The sequence below is a fragment of the Dunckerocampus dactyliophorus genome, chromosome 21, assembly GCF_027744805.1.
Source record: "Dunckerocampus dactyliophorus isolate RoL2022-P2 chromosome 21, RoL_Ddac_1.1, whole genome shotgun sequence".
NCBI lineage: Eukaryota > Metazoa > Chordata > Actinopteri > Syngnathiformes > Syngnathidae > Dunckerocampus > Dunckerocampus dactyliophorus.
The window spans coordinates 12,217,233-12,245,214 of NC_072839.1; the positions used below are offsets into that span (position 1 = coordinate 12,217,233).

The 27,982-nt window shown below is 41.8% G+C and overlaps 1 protein-coding gene across 10 annotated transcripts in view; it reads right to left on the reverse strand.

Moving 5' to 3' along the window:
• eya1 (EYA transcriptional coactivator and phosphatase 1) overlaps positions 1 to 26,779 on the reverse strand; it is a 48,137-nt gene extending 21,358 nt beyond the window's left edge. Inside the window, exons 1-11 of one of the 10 annotated variants that reach the window (XM_054766027.1) lie at positions 26,518 to 26,779; positions 17,918 to 18,045; positions 15,292 to 15,357; positions 12,935 to 13,012; positions 11,374 to 11,440; positions 10,927 to 11,069; positions 10,029 to 10,166; positions 5,375 to 5,457; positions 4,891 to 5,077; positions 2,826 to 2,968; positions 2,171 to 2,254 (exon numbers count right to left, since the gene is read on the reverse strand). In XM_054766027.1, coding sequence (XP_054622002.1) covers positions 2,171 to 2,254; positions 2,826 to 2,968; positions 4,891 to 5,077; positions 5,375 to 5,457; positions 10,029 to 10,166; positions 10,927 to 11,069; positions 11,374 to 11,440; positions 12,935 to 13,012; positions 15,292 to 15,357; positions 17,918 to 18,041 — 1,113 coding nt within the window. In that variant the 5' untranslated portion in view covers positions 18,042 to 18,045; positions 26,518 to 26,779. Of the gene's footprint in view, positions 1 to 2,170; positions 2,255 to 2,825; positions 2,969 to 4,890; positions 5,078 to 5,374; positions 5,458 to 10,028; positions 10,167 to 10,926; positions 11,073 to 11,373; positions 11,441 to 12,934; positions 13,013 to 15,291; positions 15,358 to 17,917; positions 18,046 to 21,353; positions 21,777 to 26,517 lie in introns of those variants that run through there. The other 9 variants (XM_054766028.1, XM_054766024.1, XM_054766026.1 and 6 more) reach the window with 9 other exon arrangements.
• Positions 26,780 to 27,982: the final 1,203 nt, after the last annotated feature.

Genomic DNA, 27,982 nt, shown 5'->3' on the forward strand with positions numbered 1-27,982 from the left:
TCCGGCCCAATGGCGTTACAGCTGGCTTTAGCCGTCAAAAGCTTCATGGGGGCGGGCTGCCTTGATGCCAATTAAAAGCGCTGATAAGAACAGCGTGGTGTTTATGTGGCTGGAAGAGGGTTGGGGAGCGGGTGGGGTGGGCACTGGGGGAAGAGGGGGGTCACTGAGTGTTAGGGAAAGTGAGGATACGCGCCTATTTATAGTGATTACAGGGAAAAGTGTTTTGTTTACGCCACTGAGACAGGGATGACACGCAGACAGGGGGTGGGCGTAGGGACACTTTCTGCTCTGGAGTAGTTTCTAGATGGCCCTTGTAGATAGGCAAGAGTGCGCTTGCCTCCGTTATTATTGTTTGAGTGCAATTCTGTTCAAATGGTCAGAAATTTCGAAACAGTGAGTGGGACTCTTGCTGCTGTCACATCCTATATACAAGCAGATGAAACGGGCCCTTATGGAGGCGGGAGCGTTTCCTGCTTCAGAGGCAGGATACCCTGTGTGTGTGCGTGTAGCTGGAGTCCCTCATGGCTGCTACTTGGCATAAGCCTTAGCTCGCTCTCTACCCAGCATGCCGGGCTTGGGAATAAAGTAAATAAACAGTGGAGGGTCGTGGGGCAGCCCCTCTTTCACCCCCAAAACAAAACACTGCCCCCATCATGCCAGAACAAAGGCGAGGAGCGATGGGGCTGCAGACGCTAAGATCTTTGACATATGGAGGAGAATATGTCAAAAAGCAGACACCTCCACAGTCAAAACAAGCCGTGACTAAATAACGTCAATTCATTGAGGGCAAAAAAAAAAGTAAGGAGTGGACGAGGAAAAGCGTATAGAAAGGATGACCTCCAAAGGAAGCCATGAGAATAAGATTCTGCCTTATTTCCCAAATAAAGATTGTTTGGAAAGTTTAAATTTAGAGACGCAATTCACACGGAATAACAAATAACCAACTCGAAAAGTAAACGTTCCATCTCACGAGAATGCATAGGGAAAAATAACCTTGCGCTATAATCATTTGTGAATACAGGAGTAAAAATGGACAGAAAACATTTAATGAATACATAAATACACAATATGGGGCAAATAATAACTTACTGAGTTATACTGAATATATGAATTGAGGGCAAATGACATCAGACAGCAGGGTTCTCAGCACTCTGCCTCTCCTTTGTATTGTGAACATCATGTATTGTGCTGTTAAACTGGCATATTGGTGTGTATCGTTCCATAGTTTTACTCCATATGTTGATAGTGTGCTATAAGTTGTTAGAAATGTTTTAAATGGAAAAAATATCTTCAGTCGTTTCTTAAGCTGACATGCAGATGTTTTAAATGAAATGAAACCTTTAGTACTGCTTCTTAAATTGACATACCAGAGCGTATGGTTCCATAATTTGACTCCACATATTGATATGCAAAAAAAAAGTAAATTAAATGCATAATCGTTTAGCATATCAATATGTGGAGCCAAATTATGGAACCATCTATACTAATATTCAGATAGAATAACATTGACATATTAGTACATGTTATTCCATAATTTTGCTTCACATATGCTAAAATGTTTGCGTTGCTTGAGGTTATCGATACTTAAAATGAATGCATGCATATGTTTTAAAGGTAGTCAGCAGTCTGTGTGTGCAATACTAACAACTTTTAGCGTATCAATACAGGTATGTGGAGTCAAATGATGGAACCATATGTACTAATACTGAAATGCATACAGATGTTTAAATGAGAACTACATTGAAAACATCTGTATACAAAAAAAACCTTTTAGCATGCCAATATGTGGAGTAAAATAATTGACCATACATTTTAATATGACCCAATGTTGTATTTCCGCTCTTTTGTTACGCATGTTGTATATTATTAGCATGCATATGCATCTATGTATATATTCCAATTTAACTGGGGAAGGATTAAGAGAAGCCTCAAGTTTTGTAGCACTAAATTCAAGCAACACTGTGGTACTTTTCGGAGAAAGGGACACTTGAATGTGTCACTAGACATCCTATGTGCAACTGTTGCAAGGCCCCCTGCAGCCGTGCCCCAAGCAGCCCCGCACGGCTGCAACAGCTGCACAGACAGAGCACTGCAAACACTTGCCAAGCCTCGTTGGAGCGCCATGCGCGTCCCAACGCTTGCGCCTTATCCTGACAAAACGTCCACTCACCCGTCCATATCTGTTGGCGTAAGAGCCCGTGAGCAAGGAATGGAAAACGATGATTGTTTCATCCAGGTCCCAGATGAATACTCGCTGGAGAAGCAGGGGGTTCGTCGGAGGAGGAGGAGGTGGAGGGAAACAAAAACAAAGAGAAAAGAGGCAAAATCAATGGTGCACTCTGTCGGCCTGCAAGGTGATCCTCCTGGTCAATAGGCCAGGAGCGTGTATCCGCGCACCGCAGGGACCGTCGGTCCATTTGCTCAGCAGCGCAACACTCCTCTTCCACTCCTTGCCCTTTACATTAGCGTGATCAATAGTGACAAACTAATTAACTAGATATGTTAACATGCAGTGATGTCAGCGCTTCATGGCTGATTGCTTGAAATTCATATCCTATTCATGACAAGGAATTTTGACATATGGTCAGCACAATAAATATACATAATTCACCCCAGGGATGACTCACTTAATGACTTATTAATGAAGCAAGAATTTTATAAAAGATATGTGTGAGTCATTATTCCGCAATGCATCAATTATTCATCCTTCCCATAATGAATGAATGGCAATCACGCGTTAAAGGCAAAGTGTCAGCCATATATGAAGTAGATTAATGTCCCTGGTGCCTGAGCCGTCTGTCGCCAAGGTAGCCAGCTCACCCTACCTCAAGGTCGGAGTCGGGCGGCGGTGATGGGTTGTTGTTCCTTCTCCCCCGGCCACGTGACTTTCCATCCGAGGCCCGGCGCAATCGATCCGAATCTGAATCTTTAATGGGGGTTGATGGACTGTGGATGGTACTGTACTCTCCTGGAGGGGAAGGGAAGACGGAAGAATGATGGTGTGCTTTGGGCAAGGACGTTTGAATCGTCCGTTTGTCTTAAAGTTACCCTTTTACACAAATGCAACATTTTAATGACGTCCTAACCATAACATGTGTCCCTCAAGTCCGTTTATGAGCAAAAATGTATGAGCAAAAATCTCCCTCACTTGTTTGCTTTACTTTTGAGAGACAAGGTGCTCAAACACCCGCTTTTGAAAAGAAAAAAAACCCTCCTTCACCAGGCTTCGCTACACGTCTTGAAATAAAGTGTGGAGCTCTGACAATTAGCCGTCAGTCGGATACAGACGTGGGAGCTGTAAGTTTGCACTGTAGCTCACATAGCTAGCTCGCGTTGCTTACGTTTGGGTCCTCATGGCGTCTATTACATAGGACAAGAGCTACAGAGTATGAAATGTAAAATATGAGAGAAAAGTGCACCATAGCGCTTCTTCCAGGCACACACTCTGTCAGAGACAAGCGTGGGCAAACAGCGTATTAGCGTTATAGCTCGAGACACACAAAACACTTTAAAAGCACTTTTAAACTGTCTAATTTCCAGATTATTTAGATTATGGAACCTCTCAGACTTATCTTAAAATTGTTGGAAAATACAAAAATATGGGATATATCATTTTAACAAAGCAGCAAAAAAGTACACAATCAGTTCCATGATTTCGGAGATTTATGGAAGAACGGTTAAAGCAAGCGTCCTTTATCAGACTTTTAAAGGAAGTCACCCTATGAGCAAAATTAGCAACTTGCAAGAAACGGAGTCTGTCTCCATTTTGCAGCTCTAGCAAGCATGACTGTTCTGGAAAGACTTTTTGGAGTGTGTCGATGACGATTTCTCCCCAGTAGTTGGTATGGATTGAAGTTGGGGTTTTTTTCCACACCAGCCATCCATGACTTTATGGACCTTGCTTTGCGCACTGGGCACACAAGCTGGAAAATAAAATGCATTTTCCCCACAAAGCTGGAAGCACAGAATATCATTTTTCATAATGCCTTCCTATGCTGAAGAATTAAGATGCGGGCAAAGCCAATGATGTTAACCCAACATCAGATATAGCTTTTATCCATATATTGTCACGTGACCTCATTTTATGGCGCCCCCTGTTGGTTGTGCAGCAACTGCACCATTACACCACCAGGGACTCAGGAGTGAGTAGGTCACTCTTGCAAACATGTTTTCTATAACACCTTAACAGAAATTTAAAAAACAAGTGCTCAGGTTTGGGATCAAACCAGCGCCCTTTACCTTACAAGGCAGCAGCTGTACCACTACACCACCAGGGACTGACAAATGAGTCGGTCAATTTTGCCAACATGGATTCTACAACAACAAAATTTGAAAAAGTGCTCGGGGATGGATCAAACCAGCGCCCTCTGCCTTATAAGGCAGCAACTGTACCATTACACCACTCGGGACGAGTAGGTACATTTTGCCAACATGTTTTCTACAACAAATGAACTGAATTCAAATAAAGTGTTCACAGATGAGATCGGACTGACACCCTCTGCCTTGGAAGGCAGCAGCTGTACCGTTACACCAGCAGGGACAGGCGAGTAGGTACATTTTTCCATCACGTTTTCTATCACAAACTAACAGAATAAAAAAAAAAAATGTTCAGGAATGGGATTGATCCGCTACCTCGAAAGGCAGCAGCTGTACCATTACACATCCAAGGCACGCTGACAAGCATTGTGGCAACAAGAGTGGTGCCAGATTACTCGTCTGTTTTTTTTTCTCTCCCGCCTCGGGCGGACTTGGGGCTTGATGCGCATCCTTTGCACATTTGCAAAGAATGCACCCCCTTGCGCAAAATGGGGGCCCTCGTGGACCGTGAGGCACGAGGCAGGAGGGGGGAGCAGCTCTGTATACAGTAACACACATGGGGAGTCCTAATACCTGCAGGGTTCTCTGTGAGAGCCTGGCTGGTGACGCCGGCAGGAGGCTCCTGGAGGGTGTAGGTGGTGGTGGTGGAGGGCGTGCTGGGACTGGTGTTGTTACTCGTCATGTAGGGCGAAGTGTAGGGCGAGCTGTTGTAATACTGCGCGTACTGACCCTGGCCAAAGGCTGGGTAGCTGGGGTACTCCTGTGGGAAGAGAACATTTGAGAAAGATTTTGAACAGAGGGGTGAAAAAAAAGTGGTGGAGTAATGTGAGATATGCCCTTCACTATAGTTGCTACTTTACAGTGGGGATTCCAAAAACATAAATGCAAACATATGTCAGTTCTGTCCCACATCTGGACAACCATTCCTTGTGGCTTTCTTTGCCCTCTGTGCCACAAGACATATGTGAGAGGAGGTAAGCCTGAGTGATTTATGCTTGATGGACGAAATGTAACATTTTGGCAAAGACAACAAGAGATAATCAATAGGCACAACTACCTGTTGCGTGCTGTTGAAGCCCGTGGAGTTTGTCAGGGAGTTGTTCCCGCCGTACAACCCTGACGTCGTTGTGAAAGTCCCACCTAGAAGAGGCAATGGTGATGGTTTGGTTTATTTTGCACATGCTTAACAAAGCTACACTGCAGTACCCTTGCACATTTCATCATGTCCGAAAAGGAGCAGGGAGAAACAGAACTTATTCCATCCCACCGCTTCTCTGTGTCTCAGCATTTGCTGATCACCAGGTCGCAATTTAATTATGGGGGGAAAATAAGGATAAGAATGTGTAAATGTAATAGAGTTTGTCGATAGCTTATTCGGTAATAAATAATAAATCAAAGGAGGAGAAAATGACAGCAAAACGGTATCGTAATAAATAAGTGCAGGATTTCAAATTCACTTTTTAATTTTTATTTTATTCTTGATGCGAGGGCCAAGTCGATATTATTCTTTTTTTTTTACATGTATTTATTTTATTTATTTATTTTATGAAACATGCTAAAAGGTCTAAATACGCTAAGCTATTATTATTAGTTAGTGTCTGTTCATAATGTTTCATGTTTAATTTGATGTATAAAATATTGCCAATAAAATCAACCTTCGCACTTTGGACACCCCCGCCTCAGTTGAATAATAAAAAGAGCCTAATATACATGATATTTAAAAACATAACAAAATACAAAACGACAGGAAGAAAGGCCTAAGGGGTAGCGCTGAATGGTGACCTTATCTTTCCCCTCTTCCTCTCTTATCAGTGCTGTTGAATGACAGTGGGGAGAAAATGTGGCACAAGGGGCTGTTGTGTGGGAGCCACTGGAGGGTAACGTGGGGGAGAGTCTGAATGCGGTGAGAGGAAAAGGTGGGCAAGGCTGACATCCAGCCTGAATTCATATGTATGTTTCTCTTTTCACTTGCTCAAAAGGATGATCCCTCCTGGGTAATTAAGTCATTCAAAGCGGGGGGGGGACTGATAGCATCTAATGGCTTAATAATATACACGGCGTGAGTTATACAGAGGAGCTGTGGGCGCCTCCGGGCTCCAGCCTTTCAGCTGCTCTCCATCTGTACTTCAGCGGAAGAGGAGCCGGCACAGTGAGACGTCACATAAAAGGGTATTCCTTGTATGTGATTTGTATGAAAGCTAAAATCACACCGTTATTTGGTTTGTGGAGCTTGAACTGACAGAAAGTGGCATTTTTATACCCGGCTTCAGAAATGAAAACAATAACTTTCGACATGTGAGACTAACAGCCCCCGCCCCCGAGTGGAAACTAGCATGTTCAGCATCAGCAATAAAGGTTTAATAAATAGAGCATCTGATTTATTTGCATGCAAGATAACGCACAATTTTTATTGCATTTTTTAAATTTCATTTTTTGTGTGTGCGTAGGGTCCCGCGATATATGAGGGGGGCTGCATTTTGCACAAGGGGGCGCATTCTTGCAAATGCGCAAAGGACGCGCATCGCTGCCGTGAGGCATAGAGCACCAAGTGCACCTGAGGCAGGAGAGGGGAAAAAAAAGAAAGGAGTTGCCGCAATGACTGACATCGCGCCCCGATGGTGTAATGGTACAGCTGCTGCCGTTTAAATGCAGAAGGTGCGACTTTCATCCCACAACAGCTTTGTTAAAAATTCTGTTCATTTGTATTTTGCACGAAAAATCATGTATTGAACCATTTGTTTCCCATGTATTTGCATTACTCCAAAACGTGCAAATAGTTTACAATTTTTGTGTTCAGTGTGATTTATTTTAGGTCCAGAATTCAGTGCTCCTGTTTGGGATACTCTTATTTCGGAATGGGGAGTGGGCCTCCAAATAAAATTCTGCTTATTTGCGGGGTGGCCCTGATATAACACATTTTTTACATTTTAACCTGAAGATAATTTAATTTTAAATGTATTTTTCAATGTATTTGTCTTAATTTTTTTCAGATTTAAATCTTTAATTGTTCATTGCAGTCACGCTCCACGAAACAAAAAGCAGCAGTGAAAAGAATAAGGGGAGATAAATGTATCCTGCTCCTAAACGTGGGCGTAATTACACCTTTTTTTCTACCCGGCAACAAACAAGAGGGAGTTCCTTTTATGCTGTGACCATTGGTCCCATCAGCAGTGCCCTCCCACACCGTGACAAACACGAAGCAGGTTTTCGGATGGAACGGGAAGGAAGTAAACGGCGAAAAGGTAGACAGAGTGCAAGTTCACTCGAAAAGAAAGACGCTTTCATTGTGTTTCCAGCGTTTACACCCGTGGATCTTTTCACCTTTTTTTCATCCTGGCCCCTACCGGTTATTTTGTTTTTCAAGGGCTTGCAAGGGTGGGGGGGGGGGGGTTTAAAACAGAGTTCAAAATGGAGTGAAAGTCTGACAGAACGATCAAGAAAAGCCAGAGAGGCTGCAAAGGACAACAAATTAGCCTGAAGCGCAGTTCAAACGGTCATAAAAGTTCTGGCTGGCAGGGTTTTGAGGCTTTCTCCGTGGAGAGCGAGGAGCCACATAAAAGCCGAGGGGACCCCGCTCGGCCCGGCGAGAATGGACTCATGCTGTTCAGAGTGGTGGTGCAGGGGAGGGAGAGCGGGTGTTCTGGTTCCCCGGGGGCATGTTTTCTCTCCCTCCCTCTGTCCTGCTCCAGTTAGCTCACTCAGTCAAGACCAGACATCCACCCCTCCCCTCCTGCCTTCTGGCTCCACAATTGGAAGTCCATTTGCTTTGCTTGATCAGTCTCCTTGCCATGGGCTATGTCTATCATCAGCGCACAATATTTGTAGCAGAAGTTTCTATGCCCCACTTGGGAATAGGCGATCAAGTCCAGATGGGCTCTCTTATTTTTTTTTTTTAAAGAGGCTTTGGTTTGTGGCTCGCACAGACAGAATGCAGGAATCCAATTATTCACCTAATTAGCATCTGCTCAAAACCTCTTTCCATGTAGACTACACCAGTTGGGCAGAGCCCCGCTGCACAACAACGCCTCTGTCCCCTTTTCAGGCGACTTTAGCACCCACACAAAGCGCCGTGGCATCGGACATGAAAGCGAGGAGCAGAAACATGAATCTAATCGTCGGCCGCCTTGACAGCTGGCCACAAGCTGGAAAATCGCATGTGGAAACTGTGCCTCTTTGGTTGGGACACCCCGAGCCTAAGGCACCTAACCCAGGCGGATCAATAATCAGCCAATCTGTCACGCAACATGGCGGCCTACGGGCGCAGATAGCAGCAGACCTAGACCAGGCAAAGAGCATAATACTTGGAAGACAAATGGGCACATAATGCTGTCAGCGTGAGTTAAACCACTAAGAGCAGTGAGCACATACTTCCTTCCTTACTCCTTCCTCAATGTGTTTGCTTGTGAGCCACGGAAAAGAGAGCCTACCCCCGTGTGCCACATCTCTTACTTACTGGAGGATTATCAAAGGCCGACGCAGGTGGAACTTTTGTGGCGTGGTGACTCTGAACTCCATTCCAACTGTCAAAGAAGCGGGCGCTCATCTTTATTAGCTTCAAGGCTATAAATCTCTGCAATCCCGATGCTTAAACAAATACAAATATGATCACAGGGAGAGAAAAACAAAGGCTGGGGAGTTGGGGCTGGTGCCTCCTAAGTGCCGGCCATTTTTCCATCTGTGTTGATTCTTTTAAGAGGGGAGGGAGGATTCATGACGACTGCCTTGATGCGAGAGTCTTCTGGGGCCATGTTGGGAAGGAGTGGGGTATTAAATCAAAGGCAGGGAGGTATTTTCTGTAATCTCCTAAAAATGGCGCGAATTTGCCTAATTTGGACTGGGAGAGCCGCTAAAAGTTGGTGCCAGTATACCACAAATGGTAAAAGTTCTGAAAAAGACAAGTCGCCTTAGATTTATACGTGCAAACCAACAGAGTCATCGAGTTGGCAGTCTGGGCTTTTAGCTAGATGGCTAGTGCTCTTGACTCTCAATCTGCGGATCCTGGTTCGATCCCTGGATGTGTGCAGGGGCGAACAAGGCGGGTTACATTGATCTAGTGACCCGAAAGAGAGTAAGGTTTAGAGGGGTGAGTCAGAGTATGTTGGTAAGCCTCACTCCTTACGACACCTTAAGAGTCATGCTGGACCTCGAGTTGACAGGGTTTTTAGCTATCGACTCTCAATCCGCGAACCCTGGTTCGATCCCTGGATGTGTGCAGGGGCGAACAAGGCGGGTTACATTGATCTAGTGACCCGAAAGAGAGTAAGGTTTAGAGGGGTGAGTCAGAGTATGTTGGTAAGCCTCACTCCTTACGACACCTTAAGAGTCATGCTGGACCTCGAGTTGACAGGGTTTTTAGCTATCGACTCTCAATCCGCGAACCCTGGTTCGATCCCTGGGTGTGTGCAGGTGCGGACCAGGCGGGTTACATTGGTCCCGTGACCCGGATGAGAGTGACGTTTAGAGAGCGTAATGGATGCCAGCTACAGTATGTGATGGTATGTTTGTAAACGTCACTCCTTGACACCTTAAGAGTTGTGCTGGAGCTGACGGTCAGCGATTTTAGCTTTGGACTCTCAATCTGTGGACCCTGGTTCGATCCCTGGCTGTGTGCAGGAGCTGATCAAGCAGGTGACACATTGTGTTGTGCAGGGGACAGACTGACACAGAAGTGAAGATAGAATCAAAAAAGACGCAGGCGTCACACTCCTCACCTTGCATTTGGTAGCTGTAAGGTGCCTGCCCCGTCTGTGGCGTGCTGAACCCGGAGCTGTAGCTGAGGAAGCCGGTCTGCCCCGGCGACTGCGACTGGCTCAGGCCACCTTCCGTCTTGATGCCTGCCCACAATGGACCTAAATCGGTTAGCGACACCAGATCGGTTTGATGCACTTATAACAGTCGGCAATTTAAATTACACTGCAGTACGTTTACATGCACTATTTTTGCACCTTAACTAGATCGTGTTAGACTTTTCGGATTAACATACCTAAATTTTATGACTGGAAACTAGTTCCATCTTGCGTTTATACGCTACCATTGATTAATCACCGGAGTTGGCGTACTTGAAAGGCAGCAGCTGTACCATTACACCACCAGGGACTTAAATGACTTCATGTCAGCATTCGTTTTTACCAATTTGCGTAACAAGTCAACTGGAAAAGTCGTACATTTAGAGCCACCTAGCGTTTCGGAGGCACACGGTGTAAGGCCAACGATGGAATCAGTGTAAAAATAGAAAAGACCACTTAATTTGGGGAATCCGACTAATTAAGTGCATGTAAACATAGTCAGTGAGCTACATGAACACAGTGGAATCAGACCGATTCAGTATTCTGTTGCTCTGTCTTTTTGCATGATTTTATAGCTTATGTGTATCAAAGATGCCTCTAAGTCAGGTGTTTTCAAAGTCTAAAGTATAATGCAGTTGGGGCCGCCCCCATTTTTGTTGTCAGATTTGTTTTAGTCATCTAAGCAAAGAGAACATGCAGGCAGCTAAACAGCGACTCAGCACATTCGCAGCTTAAACAGCTGAAATTATGGGAACACTGTCATGTCACCTTCACGGTACTATGTAAGAAAATCAAGGAGACAAAGTTGGGATGTGTTTCTTACCGTAAGCCGAGATGCCGTAGGGCTGGCCAGGCTGGGGGTAGCTAGCATACGCCGCGGCCTGCTGCATTCCTGTGGTGTACTGCGTCTGTCCGTACGCGGCCATATTTTGGGAGGAAGGAGTTGGAAGAATATGCGGATATGTCCTGCTGTTTGAAACAAAAAGGCACAAGTGAAAAAAGGGGAAGCGGCTGGAATTTCCTTCCCCAAAACCAAAACGCTCAACATTGCTGGCTGACGAATTCGAGCGATGGTATCACACAAGCTAATATACGTCGTGAAAAACAACCACGTTTGCAAGATAACGACAATTTCAGGGTACACAAGCTGCAGACATCCCGGCAAACAAACCCGCACGAAACTTCACAATCTGGCAGAAGGATCGAATTAAAGCTCCAAATGAAGTTAGACGCTGCTTATTTATTTGAGAAATAATAAAAGAAGCCTTACTTGGAGGGGTAAATCTGCGGAGAGAACTGGTGCGTTTGTCTTGGGCTGAAGCCACTGCTTCCAATAGCTGGGGAGAGTTAAAAAAGACAAGAGCACGTTTTAAACACTAAGAAGCAAGGTAAATATTATTTTTCGCCAACAGAACCTCGGCATTCCGAGGAACCAGTAATTACGCTGCATGACTCTATTTATTTCACTAACCTTGCTTAAGGTTGACAAGACGGAGCGTAATAATGAAGTCAAATAATCAGGTAGGAAGAGCAGGGTTTTTTTTTTTTTCTGCTGACTCATTTGGTGGAGGAGATTGTGCTACCATGGCAACCGGTGGTGTAAACACTCACTGAGTGATTGGCGGCCCACAAGCTTGTTGACAAGTGTAGTAATTAAAAAATATATAACTTAAAATAATAATATACTGTAAAGTAATATTAATAATATCATTTAAAAATAATAATTAAACGTAAAATAATAATAATAATGTTTTGCTTCTGAGCCTGCCAATAAATAGTTTTATTCTTCTTAATTAACTAATGTATTAATTAATTAATTAGAAATTAATTAATTAAGTAAATTAATTAATTAGAAAATAATTAATCAATTAATTTAGAAATTAATTAATTAATTAAAAAATAATAATTTATTATATTTGTATGTATATTTTTAGAGCACTGCTTTCTTAACAAAATAAAAAAAAATTATGTCTCTTCTTGATATGTATTTTTAAAAAAGCTTGAAGAAAATGTACAATTTTTTTTTTACATTTTTGAGGGCGGTGGCGGAATAAAATAAATACATGGAAAATAAACTGTATGTGAGAACATTTGCAATTATATTGAATTAAAAATGTCAAAATAGATTTTAATGACATGAAATAAAAGTAACAGCTCAGTAACATTTCCCCTTCACTTGCCGCATTGGCAGTTTTGACGCTTGTGCGTAATTGCTTGAAACGTGCAAAACAATATGGCTGCCCTTAATGTGGCGTCGTTCACGTGGAACGCATGCAGCGACTGTCACGCGGGATGCATCCCCGCTTGCCTGAAAACAGCTTTGAGTTTCCCCTCGTTCGTGGCGGATATAGGATATAAGATTACAAAATTCCATTGGTACCGTCGAACAGAGGGCTGTGTGTGTCACTGCGATGTGTAAAATAGTGAGGAGATGCACACTTTTGACTTGTTTGGCTGCAGAGAGTGTGCAGTGCTCCAGTGTGGGGAAGGAAGGTGTGAAATGTTAGGTAACAGCCCCCGGAGAGCGAAGGCCAATGGGAGGCCTTGCCGTTCCACTGCATGTTATAATTCAGCTCTCACCGGCATGGGAACCAGCTCAATGAACACACACACACACACACACACACACACACCCACACACAAAACCTTATAAAAATGCTGACAAAGGCAAGGAGCAGTGTTGTTCTTAAACAGACATAGACTTTATTGGCAGGGACACTTCCTGAGCTTATCAGTCAGCCATCTACAGGCTCATCTCACACACACACACACACACACACACACACACACACACACACACGTACACACATACAAATGTATCCAGTCCTCACCTGATCCGGAGAAGCTGTCCAGAGAGGTGTCTGCTACTGAGGCGGCTATTTCGCTGCTGCTCATTGGCTCGCTTTTAACTGCAAAAAGTGTGTGTGGGGGGGGAGGGGGGGGGAAGCCACGTTGTCACAAAAAAAAAAAAGCACAACATCTGAAAGTGATTCGAGTTGCACACACACAGTCTCACATTTTCACATTTCAGCAAAGGGATTTGGGGAGAATGAAAAATAAAAACAGACCTGTCGGGGGGGAGGGGGGGGGGTGCATTTCCAATGAAGCATTTATAAGATAGCGTTATCATTTTAATATTATTTGGTTGTATCTAATGATGCAGGCCAGGTTTATATGGAATGATATGATATGAAACTGAGCGAGATGCCACTGAAATACGCCAACCGATATCAAGGAACACCCGTGGTATTAAAATTAAAACTACAGCAAAGGCACGGGTGGGGCACATTTGCAGAGATCTACAGATCATTTATTCTTATTCTAATTTTTTGGGGTGGTTTTACCTCACCAAATATAGCCTGACATAAATACTAGATGCTGTTTTTTAGGACCCTAAGATTGTCTACACAACAGGAGCGCTCGGGTGATTTTAGATTTTAACTCTGGCATGGAGCATTAACTGTTTATAAATATGGCACTTAAGGGGTGCACAGAATTGGGGGGCACAGTGAGCCTCCCCTCGAAGAATACAATACGGTTTACTACGGCTGGGGCGTCCCGTACTCTCGGAAAAACTATTTGGTTTTCTGCTCACCCCGTTGTCTGTTTACTCACTCACTGCAGGAGCCAAAAACCAGTTTGTTTTTCCCTTTAAACAACTGATGTTAGCAGGTTTGAAAAATGCTTTTTCTTTATTTTTCTGTAGCTGCTGCACCTCCCTGATGTCTTGAAATGGCGTAACGCTGGACCGGTGCTTCACAATAGTGGGACGGGTCTTGCCAATATTAACCTGCCAATAAAGACATTTATTCTTCTTTATTAATTATTATTTATTTTTTATTTAATAAATAATAATTATTATTTATTATTTAATATTTTTGTATTTATTTTTTATTACTTATTTATTAGTGATCATTTTTATTAATTATTATTTATTTTATTTTGTTATTATTATGTGTATTTTTTTTAAAGCATTGCTCTGAACCAAATGCATTCTTATCATACAACATCCCCCAAAAATATAAAAACAAATCAGAAAAGAATTCTACATTTATTTACAATTTTTGAGGGTGGTGGCGGAATAAAACCAATCAATTACATGAAAAGGTCTCTTAGTGTCTTTCGTCAACATTGGCAGCATCGTTCAATGCTGGTGCCAGCAACTCATACAGTGGTTTGTACAGATGAATTCATATTACAGATTCTTAATTAAAAAAAAAATTGTCCCCAAAGGTGCGGCATGACAGAAAAGAGTTCAGAACCAACCTATACAGTAATTTATATAGTAATTTGTTGTATGTAAAAGTAACATACTGCATGTGTAGTTGGGCTGTACAAGCAGGCTAAGACAACTTTTAAGCCCGCCATCATTTTTAAGTGCTCGCCATTATGTGGTGCAGAGTGGCCCCATTACATGACAATTTTGTAGTATCTGTTGTGCAATGAAAATAAAGGCTATTCTATTCTATTCTATTCTATTCTATTCTATTCTATTCTATTCTATTCTATTCTATTCTATTCTTTTCTATGATTCATGTGATGTTCCGCAGGATTTGTTTTAGCGATGACAACCAAGCATAACTGAACTGTCAAGAAAATGTATTCGCGTACAAATTCGCTTTAAATGCGTAGCGGCCGCTTCGTGACCTTGGCTGTCTTACTGATGTCACTGATAGATCCGTAAAGAACGATTTCACAGCTACCTGACAGCTCAGGAATCTTTCAAATCGTTCCACTTGCGTGTTTTTTTTTTGTTTTTTTTTCATCTTTTCTTTGCGGGCTAAACAAATTGACAATGTGGGCAAGGCGGTCATGCTCGGCGGAATCCCTCACGGCGGAAGAAGCCGTCGGCTGTCATGTTCTACATGTTTCCGCGGTGCTTGTTCAGCACAGAAACATGCTGACAAGTGGCGATACTTTTGCAAGAAGACGCGGGTGGAAAAAAAATAACTAAAATGGAAGTGCATGCATAAAGTAGCACACGCCTCTTCACAGGGCACACCAAAAACAGCAAATGAAAAGCAATGCTCGCATCAAACGGACCAGTTCAAACCATGCTTGCAACACCACTAAATACCACAGAGGGTCTCAATGAAAGGCACAATAGTTGAAACAATGAGGGCATCATTTTCATCTCTTCTTGTTTGCAAGTATTGTCCTTTCATTGCGTCACCAAAAGTAGACAAACCTGCGGCGGACTGCGAGTTAGAACCTAACAACCAGTCTGCTGTGGTAAGCATTGTGATGCTGTCACCTATGGGAAAGACACACCACGTGAGTCTACAGCATGTCCTGCCTCACCAAAAAGCATTGGCATCAAGATGTTCTGATGAACTCTCCCTGGTTTGTGACACGCTTGTGGATCACCTGAGTCAATAACCACGCGCGTGTGGAAACCTCATGCAAACTGTTACGTCCAAGCATGTCCAGGGATTTGAATAATGACACGCCGGCTTAAATAAACGCGCTGGAAAACAGCGACAGCGACATAGATGTGCACATCTAAGGTCAGGGGTGTCCAAACTTTTTCCACCGAGGGCCACATAGTGAAAAATGAAAGAATGCGAGCGTCACTTTGATATTTTGTAATGAAACACATGTAGGTATGCTAAGAAGTTATGCATATTTCAAGGAAAAAGTGCATCTCAGGTTTGTGATGTAAGTGAAAAAGCCTATTAGTAGTATCACCTTCGCTCTTTGCACTTTTGTTTCCCAATTTTGCTGTTGTTGTTTTTTTTCCCCCCCCAAATATTTTAACTTTCTTCTTAAAGAATCTTTCGAAATTGTTTATTCATAATATTATGACTTTATTCCCATAATATGTTTTACTTTATGCATATAATATTATAGCGTTTTCCAAAAATTACAGCTGTATTTTGTTTTATTGGTTTCTCATGACTTTTTGAAAAATAACACACTTTTTTCTTTAATATTTCAACTCTGTGCTACTAAAATGGCATTGTTTTTCCTTATTTTCTTCATAATACTATTAGTAAAACTGTGACTTTTTTCTCTTAATATTTTGACTTTATTCTCTACAATTACACCTGTTTTTCCATTTCTGTTGGTTCTTTGTTTTTTTTAACTTTTTACATTTTTTTTTAATTAAATTAAATTAAATTTATTTTCCAACTGTTTAAACTTTCTTTTTGTAAATTTTCTTCTCATAATTATGACATTAATCCCATATTTGACTTCATTCTCATAACATTATACATTTTTCCACACCAAAAAAACACAACTTTATTTGTTGCTTGTTTGTCATAATATTATGACTTAAGAAAATAACCTTTTTTTTCTTTTTCGACTTTATGCTACTAAAATGAAGTGTTTTTCCTCATAATATTCCGATTTTATGCTCGTAAAATTGTGACTTTTTTTCTCTGAATGTTCTGACTTTATTCTTGTAAAAATTAACGCAGATTTTTCCATTTCCACTGTTAAATTATATTTTTAGAATGCGCCGAGGGCCACAAATGGACCACAGGCCACACATTTCGGACACCCCTGTCCTAGGTGCGCAACACTGCTGAATGGCCACAATGATGTTAAAATCCACTGTTGAAGTAAACTCTGCTTCCCCCTGCTCCTTTTCAGACATGTTCAGTTGTGAAAGGGTAAACATGTTGCCATTATAGCTGTTTTTGTACAAAAAAAAAAAGGTGACGAACCCAAAATTGGGAAAATTACATTCAAATATGCACTCTAAAATCCGATCCATGTCTGTTTTTTTATTTTGAAGTCAAATTGGGGAATACCGAGTAATTGAGAACCGCTGGTATATGCTGATTGTGTTTTTTTCGTACAATTTGGATATTCAGTATCATTTCAATGAATGCATTAGTCATATGTATACATTTTTTATGTTCCTCCTCATTTCCTTGATAAAGTACCATCAAAAATATCTGTAAAAAGCACTTTGGACATGCAATTAGCTGATTTTTAAACAAATTTTTTAACAAATTTGCTTAGTTTGACTTACATAAAAGTGAGTCGCAATTTCGGGATCCTCGGAAAATGTGTGTCCCAAGTTAAGGCCATTTGAGAACCCTTGGTATATAGCACGATAGCATGTAAATGGTCAATGGACTTGCATATATACTGCCTCTCTACCTTCAAGGCACTCAAAACCTTTACCTGCTGTTGACGCAGTATCAGGAGCAACTGGGGGTTCAGTATCTTGCCCAAGGATACTTGGACATGGTCACAGGAACACAGAGGATCGAACCAGCAACCTCCAAGCTAGGAGACGACCACTCTGCCACCTGAGCCATGCCACCCCTTGTAGATGTACCGATGTATAAAAAAAGCAACGCAAAATGTGTCATAAACATCTGTGAGTGCCATAGGAGAACGCTCTGGATTGTTCATTTTAACTTTAATCTACAGTGATGGAACAAAGAACTTCTCCCCCCCCACACACACACAAGGGATATGGAGTATTAGCATGCCTGGAAGCGACGGAACCATATTTTAAGTAGCTGCTGTCATCATTTCGGTAGCTTTATTATCTCCCGGTTATACATACTGGTTTGACACCAATGTGACGTCGGAGTAAAATGAATTGATAAAAAAAGCACACATTTACATTTAATGTGACATACTTATTTGTAAAAATGAAAAAATATAATTACAAAAAGGTGCACATTTATTGATTTTTCTGTTGTGTGTCCTTGGACCCGTACTAGGCTGCGACCAGTGGCTAGGGAGCGTGCGCATGTCCAGTTTTTCAACCAATATAACACTTTTCCCACTTAATTCTCACGAGACCACGTTGACCGGAGTTAGAAAAGAGCTAAGCCAAGCGTGCATACCTTCAGTGCCATTGGGTGTCATGGAATTGTTATTGATGTGGGAGTTGTCAAGGCTGGCACCGGTTGGAGATTCACTGCTTCCACTTACTCGGCTGTGAGGACTGGCTAGATCCTGCATTTCCATAGACCTGCATGGCGGGGAAAAGCAAATGATTATGTATGGATGACAGGGGATGTCTCCTCGACGCACACTCTGTAAGAAAACAGTGAGTAGTAAACATTTGTGACAAACAAAGCAGTTTGTCATTCCTATGGTCACGCCGAGTCTCCACTTTGCACCCACACCAAACGCTCGCTGTCAGTCACAGTCGTGATGCATCTCCAAACAAGAAACGGCCTTCGTTTTTCATGACTGCTAACAGATGTTCGCTGGTTTGGGTGGGTGGTGGTGATGAGGGGTTGGGGGGGGCGACGGTTTCAAAGTGAAACGCTTGATTGTAAGAGGCTGCGCGCCTCGACGGACGGGCAGACGAGGAGGCTTAGGGAGGCATGTGTTTGCTCTGGCAAGCGCCTTAATTGTTGCTGTGTTTACATGAAAAGACCAACACTGCAGAAAACAAGTGTGCGCTCGAGGGATTTGATGGAAGCGGGAGAGACAATGGAGAAGGGACGGGAGGAAGCGCCAAAACTGACACATCTTGCTGTAATGGAGAGTAAATGATAATGGGACATGGTGTTGCAGACTTTTAACTGCCAGTCTGTGAACATTGGCCTTTTTATGCGAGGCCAAAGCACTGGAGTAACCCAGAAAGACGGCTTCCTGAAACATTAGGATGCAAAAAACTGGATGGATATACAGGTTCGGCAAGGAAGGGAACCAGTTCTGGGGTGGCCAGAGCAAGTCAATCGCATGTTTAATTCATTCAATACCAAAGACGTAGTTATACATTGTCATAAACGCAAACGCCCGATCCAAACAACCTATTTATACGTCTTTTACGTTTTTTTTTTGTCATGACGCAACTCTCCACTAACGCAATTTCACTTGAGAGCAATTTTAAGCCTTAAAAACAGCCACAAGGTGGCAGAAGTGCATTTCATAAGCGCTCGGCAGGGATCACGTAGATGGAAAAATCACACGACAGGAAGGAGGAAGTGAGGAGTGGAGGAGCGTGCATGTGCACATGCGCGCACGCGTGTGTACATGCATAGTTCAGTTCCAAATTTGAAAATTGTAAATACTTCATGGTGTTATATTTGTCAATAAATTGTTATTTTGATGTAAAATAACCCCTTTTTTGTGTCGTTTGCGTTGGTATAGTTGAGTGGTTCTCAATGATTTTCTGTCAAAATGTACCACAAACGCATCACATTGCATCCTTGCATCAGATGATGTTGTATGTTTAGTATGGTCCTAGCAGCTGGAAAGAGTACTCAAATATTTTACTCAAGTAAAAGTATAGTTACTTCGCTTAAATTTAAATTATACTCAAATGGAAGTAAAAGTGCATGTCTAAAAATCTACTCCAGTAAAAGTAAAAAACTGCAACTTATATATCAAAATACTGTCGTCCCTCGCCACTTTGCGGTTCAAATTTCGAGGCTTCACCCTGTTTCGTGGCTGACTACGGCCTATCATTCAAAAAAACCATGCATTTTAAAAAATCCAATTTCACATATTCATGGCCTAAATGAAGCATTTTCAATGGCTATATGAACAAAAATACAAATACAAGGCATTCAGAAGACACGTTCAAAGATGTAATATGAAGTATTCTACATTGGTCACTAGTAATGTTACATTGATGAGAAAATAGCCACCGCAGGAAGCACTGAAACGTGTGATGTCGCGTCTATGTTATGTCTTATATATAGGGGTGTCACGAGACACTCGAGATGACACACGAGATTGTGTCAGAGAGATTTTATATTGACTTTTAAGAAAAGTACAATGAAAAGTATTTTTGACAATATACTGCAATCTACTAATATAATTTCTACTATGTTGTAGTCTTCTGCACTCTGTGCGTACGCTAGCGGCCCCGCCTTCAGACCAAAAGACTATATGACTGACAAAAGGGCTCACTCCGTTCACGCCAAAACACCCCAAGCTGCTGAAAGTAATGCACAGAGTGAACCCTCCTCCCGCCTGTTTGGAGGAAAACAGAGCACGCATGCACATGGCAACATATTGAGGCCGACAAAATTATCCAGCTCATTTTCATTTATTGTGTGATTACTTCATTTATTTCATATCGTCCCAGGCCTAGTACCCACGTTTTCATCTCTGACACGAGATCTTGTGACGCCCCTACTTATGTACGTCTAATAGATCTTATTTTCTGTTATTATGTCTACTATATCGGGTTATGCGAGTGCAACTGTGACTGTAGGGGTGTTATTTCATATCTCGAGGGCTCTAATAATGTTAAAAATCATATTTAGAAGGTATTAAACAGGTTTTCTATGCTCTAACTACAAAAATATTCAATTTATAAATAAGGAAGCTTCTTGGAAAGTCACTTATCACGGTCGGGTGTGGAACCAATTAACCACAATAAACAAGGCATTACTGTAAATACAATATATAATTGAAGATGCGCTGCCTTTAAGTTAAAGTGGGGTGGCAGATGTTGTTTTTTTTTTTTGGCGACGAGTTGCCGCAATAATTTATTGAGTTGACCTTGTGACACAGTTCGGCACACAAAATGAATGGTACAGAGCATTTTTGCTATGGAATACTTTCTAATACGCTTCTTCTGCCTTGGAGACTGTCTGTAAGTAATGTTCAATTATAACGACCTGTGTGGACGGAAATGTGGTATTTTAGCCAGTAGTGTTGTTTAATTAGGACACTATTGAGGTTTAGCTTGGACATTCTAGCTGCTGTGTCTCACTGGATACCTATTTTAATTTATTTGTGAATATAAAAACAAAGTTTTGCTGTTGAAGTACATCTGTTTGATATGTTTCTACACACCGGGATGCGTCCAGGCATCATGTCTTGTATTATAAGTGTTTTCTTTGAGAATACTCTGATGCATTTTTTGACTTTTAGTCCAGAAAACACAGTAATTATATTTATATTTTTACTCAAGTACAAGTCTAAATAATCTTCGGCAAAAGTAAATAACAAACTGAATAAAAATACACTTTTACTCAATAGTAAAAGCTACTTTTAAGGGAGAAAATGCAGTACATGCCTCAAACCATGTGTTCTTTAATGAAGCAACACCATTTTTGGATTAAAGTGAACAAATGACGGCATCATCGTCTTCCTGCAGAATATACCAGCAGATGGCCGTACTGTCCATCAAATACAATACTTTAAAGACAACATACTCAAGTAAAAGTCCAGGTATAGATTTGAAAAATGACTTAGAAAAGAAGAAATACACACAAAACAAGTACTCAGTTACATAAACACGCATAAATGGTGGTTCTCCACCCTTAAAATGAGCCTTCAGGACGTCTTCTCTGAGGTTCTCACTCTTACCTGCACCCCAAGCCCTGTTCCTGTCCCCGCCTCCACCGGCCCCCCAGAGAAACAATGTCACTCCTTGTTCCTGCAACTCTGTGTCACAGTCCAGAGCCATCCATGACACAAAAAGCCTGGTCTCTGAGAAAACGTTATTGTTGAATGGGAAGACGGGGCCAAGCCAACAGAGGCGGACATTGTCTCCCCGAGCGAGAAGCAGCAGCCCGTTGTTTCCTCCTACAGGTCCTCCCCCGAGCAGAGAGGGGAGTGCTGCCAAATGACGGAAAGGTGATTCATCATTGGTCTACGACAGCTGCAAACTGGATTAGCCCTCCCCCAATCAACATGCAAAGCGACTTTAGCCAAGGTAAGCGGGAAGAAGGGGGGGGTGAAGGTAGGCAGAAGGAGCTAGAGATCACACGGTGCAGGGTTTTGGCGAGGCAGATGGGACTTGTTGAGCGGCGACAAGTGGAGCGTGACAGCACCGAGCATCTTCAGCACATCTTTCATGTGCAATTGACACTATCTGAAATTTATCAGCACTCCCCCCAACTCCGGCCTACTGACAGCTCCTAATGAGCGTCAGGGCTGCTTCCCGTGGGCCTGCCCCAGCCTGGGGCCGTGTTGCAGTGCACACAAATACACTTCAAAGCCCATTCACGGTGAGCAAAGAGGCATAGAGGGAATAACATACTGTATGGAGATATATATGTGCATTGTAAAACACAAACTCATGCTTCAGAGGCCCCTCTTCATGATGCACGCACACTCAGGGCACTTAAGAGGCCCCCAGATCAGTGGCGCATCTCAGACAATGCGGCAAAACACAGAGAGCATATGGAACCACATATGTTTCCTATGACAACACCAATGCCTCTATTACTCTCCTTCAGCTGACAGTTACATTCTGCCCGGTCGCCTCCAGAACATCAAGCGAGGCACGGCCATAACACTATATTAGACCTGACTCGGGCCCACCGTGGGGATACAGGGGTCTAAAAAGGGTCAAAAGCATTAAAGCGGAAAAAATAAAAATGACAGATACAGATACAAGAATTAGTTGTTTTTTAAATGATGTGTCACAGTATGCCAAAACATCATGAATGCTATTCTTTCAGGGCATTGCCGGCGGTAGGCAACCCATGGCACATGGCCTATGTACGGCCCGTTGAGCATTGAATTCGGCCCGGCATGCAAATAAAAAAAAATAATAAATCAGCGCACCTTTTATAAAACACCCTCAAACACTTAAACATTTACCCAACTTGCATCATATCTTTTCATCAATTTGATCATTTTCTGATCCAATCATATTCTTTTCCAATAGTAAATAATGAAAATGAAAGTGATGTATTATTATTATTTTTTAAAATATATATTTATGTAATATTTGTCTTAAAAATTGTACAACCTTTAGGGTATTTCCATATGGAGAATCCACTTGATCTTTAGTCATATTTTTTCATGAATTGCAGGATTTTAAAAAAATCATATAAAATAGGAAATACATTTTAAAAATATATATCTTTTTATTGCATTTTTAATGTATTTATTTTGGTTTAGCTGATTTTGAAAATTGGATCCAAATTGTGCAACCTCTGTTTCCATTTGGAGCATCCACTCGATCATTGCATTATATGTTTTTCATAAATTGCAGGATTTGTGCTAAATCATAGTAAATATGAAATAAAATAAAATGAATAGATGTATTTATTGCAATTTTTAATGTATTTTTTTGATTGAGCTATTTTTTCTAATTTGGTGTCCAAATTGTACAACCTTTAGGATGTTTCCTTTTGGAGGTTCCACTTGATCTTTGCTTCGTGTTTTTTTTTAATAAATTGGAAGATAAAAATATATATATATATATATATTAAGTATGACATAAATAAAAAATGAATGAATGTATTTATTGCAATTTTTTATGTATTTATTTTTGATTTAGTTGAATATTTGTTTTGAAAATTGGTGTCCAAATTGTACAACCTTTAAGGGGTTTGCATTGGGACGCTCCACTCAATCCTTGTGTCATATTTTTTTCATAAAGTGGAGGATTAAAAAAAAAAAAACATAGTAGATATGAAATAAATTTTAAAAAAGCAATTTTTCATGTATTTATTTTGATTTAGCTAAATATTTTCCTTCAAAATTGGTGTCCAAATTGTTGTAAGCTAAATATTTAGAGGTTCCACTCGATCCTGTCATATTCTTTTCATGAAGTGGACAATTCAAAAAACAAACATTAAAAATGAAATTAATAAAAAAAAAGGAATTGGTGATTTTTTGTGTTTTTTCAAAAGTATTTATTCTGACTTTTGCTGAATATTTGTCTTGGAAACTGCTGTCGAAATTCTACAGCTTTTCGGAACTGTTCGCAATCGGCGGTATAACATGGAGAAGGGATGCAAGACTGCAAAACTGTCACTGCAAAGCAAGCAAAATAATTCACAAAACACTATTTGAGACATATTTTCTCCCCCAAAAATGCTTTCAGAAGAGTTTCACTGTATTATAATACGAAGAATGGATGCAAGACAATGGAGTCCAGGTAGGTGAAAACCATAGAGATAAAGCAAAAAAACTTTAGCAAGGAGCAAGTATGGAGCCTGTGTGTGTGTGTGTGTGTGTGTGTGTGTGTGTGTGTCTGTGCGTGTGTGTGTATGTGTGTGTGTGTGTACAATGTCATCCATTGCAAGAAGGTGAAAGCATCCAGGTGAGGAGAAGGGGGGCGTGAAGAAGAAGAAGAAGAAGAAGAAGGGATTTAAAAGCCTTTCTTCTGTGCCGCTAAATATTTGTTGCTGCTGGGGCAGGAGGGGGGGTAGGAAAAAAAAAGAAGGAGCATCTTTCATGTGCTTCCTACTTCAACCTGAACTGCTGGTGTGTCTTTGAAGAGAACAAAGCGGGCGCTGGATGTGTCATCATGACGGTGGGAGAAGACGAAGACGAAGAAGAAGAAGAAGAAGAAGAAGAAGATGTCACGGTTGCTTGCAAGCTTGTTTTGTTTTGAAGGTAAACAACAACTTTTAGCTTGGAGCGTTTCTGCATGCATGGCTGCAGAAAAAAAAAAATGTCGAAACATTTTCTGCACGACACTCCTTAACGTCAAGAGTCCACATTTCGCACGTGTTTTGATTTACACCTCTTTAAACGGCGCTTGAATCAAAAATGGAACCTTGCAAAACAAGTAATCCCCACTTAAGCCGGTCAGCTGAGTCCACATGGTGGCCCAGGAAAAATAAATCCGCTGGCAGAAGAATGTAGATGCAGACAACAATTGGACACAGATGTGCGTGGACGGACGCGGGCACGGGTTACATGACGCTTCGCTTGGCTTGAACATGACGAGGAATGGCGCCTGCGAATGCAAATTCAAATAGCTGCCGAGTGACAGCACCTGCATGTTTGGCATCAAATAAACCCCCACATGCATATTTCAATGTAAATAATGACCAATTAGCACATATTTGCACTTTACAGGACCTGTCGTGACTTGTGCAAATAAACGCCGGCAGCTGATTAAGCGTGGCACGTATAAAAGCGTGCTGGCCGATGCTCTCAGGGTGGCACGACGACCGGGCTCGGCGGCTTATTAAATCTGTTAATACCGTGCTCTTCAACCTTCAAAATCATTTCCAGGAGGCCCAAGCCTCGCCTCGCCTTTGAGGGACCATCAATCAAGATTTAAGGTGCACGTTTTTTTCGCCAACCACGGTGCAAAATGAGGCCCACCAGGACAAAAACCAGAGCGGTCACAAACATTAATAGAAATGTTATCACATCATAATCATCGCTCCAAAAATTTTAATTGTGGTAGTCCTCATTATTTTAAAAGTAAATCCGTTTATTTATTTTTTGTCAGTTTTCTTCTTATATTTACTTATTGTTATTTTTGTAACACTTAGACATTTAAAAAAAAAAAAAAACATTTTAGCCGCAAATTAGCTCGGCTTCTTCCTGCTCCTTTTCGGACATGTCGAATTCCCAATGTCAGCTATATCTCGGCACTACAATAAACAATGTGTGCAGTGTTTTCGCAGCACTTAAAGCTCATTTCCTGCTTTGTCAGCCCCAAACAGTGATGTGTTCACAAAGTAACACCCCCACACTATTTAGTAAACAACCCCATCCCACTTTACAAGCAAGTACCCCGCATCCTTCTCCCATTCTCGGCCCCCTTTATCTGACCGAGCTGCAACAAACGCTTTTGCACACAGCAGGCATCATCAAACAATGCCACTCCTGCTTGTGTGCACACTGCATCCAGCAGCATGAGGGCAAATACGCAATGCAAACAGCCCTCCCAAATCGGCCCCTGCTCATTATGGCTTAATGGGATAAATAAGGTTATTGTGCGAGTGAATGGAAGCAGGCGCTCGCACACGCTGGTCATGTTTGTCCACGCAGAAGCTCCTGGTGTGTGCTGTTGTACGGGAGCAACACACACCTTTCACGGGTTTGACGTTGAAGTGGAAGGCATCAAAGCATCCCTCGGTATAGAGGAGTCATCTTTGTTGCAATTGAGGGCGACTGGGAAGCGGCGGACGGTAAAGTCCGGCCTTCCTGTCTCGGGGGCCAGACGTCGAGGTCTCCTCACAGCATTCCACGGCCGCAGCAGATGGCGTAAAATGTCAACTGGTAACTTTCAGCTAAACGGGCCGGCATGTTTTTGCCATTTAAATATTTAGCACAGCTTCCCAAACTTTACGGAATGCATTGAAGTGACTATTTGACAACATTTTAATTTGATTTTTATTTTTTAACAGTGTCAATTATTTGCAGATTAAAAGTGTTATATTGTTTGTGGGACTAACCACATGTTGGAATTATTGCTAAAATCAATGTGGATATTTGTTCAACATTTTAAATGTATGTGTAGTTTTTAAATTTAGCTATATATTTTTTACATTTTGTGCTAATCATCAAAATATTTTTTACTTTCATTGCAAATCATTAAAAAAAATTTTGATGAAGACTGAACTTGTTTTCTCCTGTTATTTAATTACATGCCATCAACATAATTGGTACTATTTTTCATAGTTCAAAATGACTTTGGGTATAGTTAATACAAAAATTTGGCCCCAAATTGTTGCACATTTGTGATTATTTTGCATACACCTATCCACTTTAAACAGAAGCAATTATTCCACACAATAACAATCCAACCATGAAAAGTCATACTCACTGCAATTATGGTTGAATCCCGGCGTCTTTATCCCTTCTTCTGTCTTTAAAAAACACAAAAAATTCAAAATGAAAATCTGCAGAAAGAGTGCAGTCCAGCAACTTGGACTGCAAACTTTCTTTAAAACACTTCTTCCGGATTCTCTGTCATGGTCGACTCAAAGTGCCTTTTTCGCTTTCATTTTACGCCACGGAACCCATTGGAGCCCCCGTGCTGTCGTATCTCAGGAGACCCGGTCCTATAGTGAGGAAAAGAGAGTTGTCCGATTACTGCTGCAGGCGGTGTGTGTCTGAGAAAGTGGTGAAAAAAAGCCAGAGGAGAGACAGAGAGAGAGAGAGAGAGAGAGAGAGAGAGAGGGAGGGAATGGACTAAAGGGAGGGAGAGGGAGGTAGTGGCCAAAAAAAAAAAAGGCAGAAAAGTTGCTCTCTCACTACGGACAAGGAAGGGGGGTTGCGGCTGATCCCTACACCAGCTCCCTATATGTCACCCACGGCTTTAAGCAAGCAGGTCTTCTCCAGATTGTATCAGCTGAGGCTATGACCCCCGAGGGCCGCCACCACTAACACACAACCCCATTTTCTCTGCTCTTTCTCCCCCGTGTCGGAGGTCACTGTTGGATTTCTCTCTAAACAAGGCTTTAGGATATTAGCTTCTCGGTGATGGGGAGACGGAGGTCTAACAGCGGATCAGCCTCTCGGTCCGTCTCCGCGGCGAGCCTCGCGGAAGTCTTCCGTCAACACATCTGTCTACTCCGGGGGTTATAATTTCAACTGCGTTCAAACAAGGCCTCGCTGCTACCGATCAGCACTACACTGCTGATTTCCTTGCTACTTCTTATCAAAAAGGAAACATTTGCTGATTAAATCCATGCATACAACAGCACTCACTTTTGCTGCCAGGAAAGCTGGAATCGACCATTCCTGATGCTAAAGAGGTGGTGACGGAAGAAGAACACCAACGGCTAAAAGAATGGAACACTGTGCCGGTCGTCGGCCTCCTGCTCACGGGTGATGATTGCATTTAAACCGAAGGCTTCACTCTAACACGTTTACATCAGCTGAAAGCAAAGAAAAAGCGTAAGGGATAGTAAAAACATTTGTGCTAGGTGTGCAACGAGACAGGTACGGTCTGGACCTCGGTATTGGGACAAGAACTTTTTTTTTCTCCCAAAATTCTGAAATTCTGAAATGAAGTTTAAATCAACTGGCAGGTAATTCTCCAATAAATCAAGTAAAAAATCCAAATATTGATGTACCAGACAGAAAAATGTAAGTACTGGTGACAAAGCAAATGAGTGTACTATCTAATAATATATCTCATTAGAAAGAACAAAGAAAATGGCCCCTTTTGGACAGTGTTTCTTTTTAGGAAGGTGCAATTGCAACTGTAAGAGTTTGAAAAGGGTCACGATTCTTTTATTTTTAGAAAAGTTCCTTATCAGAAGTGCAGCGTCCAGAACAGTTCT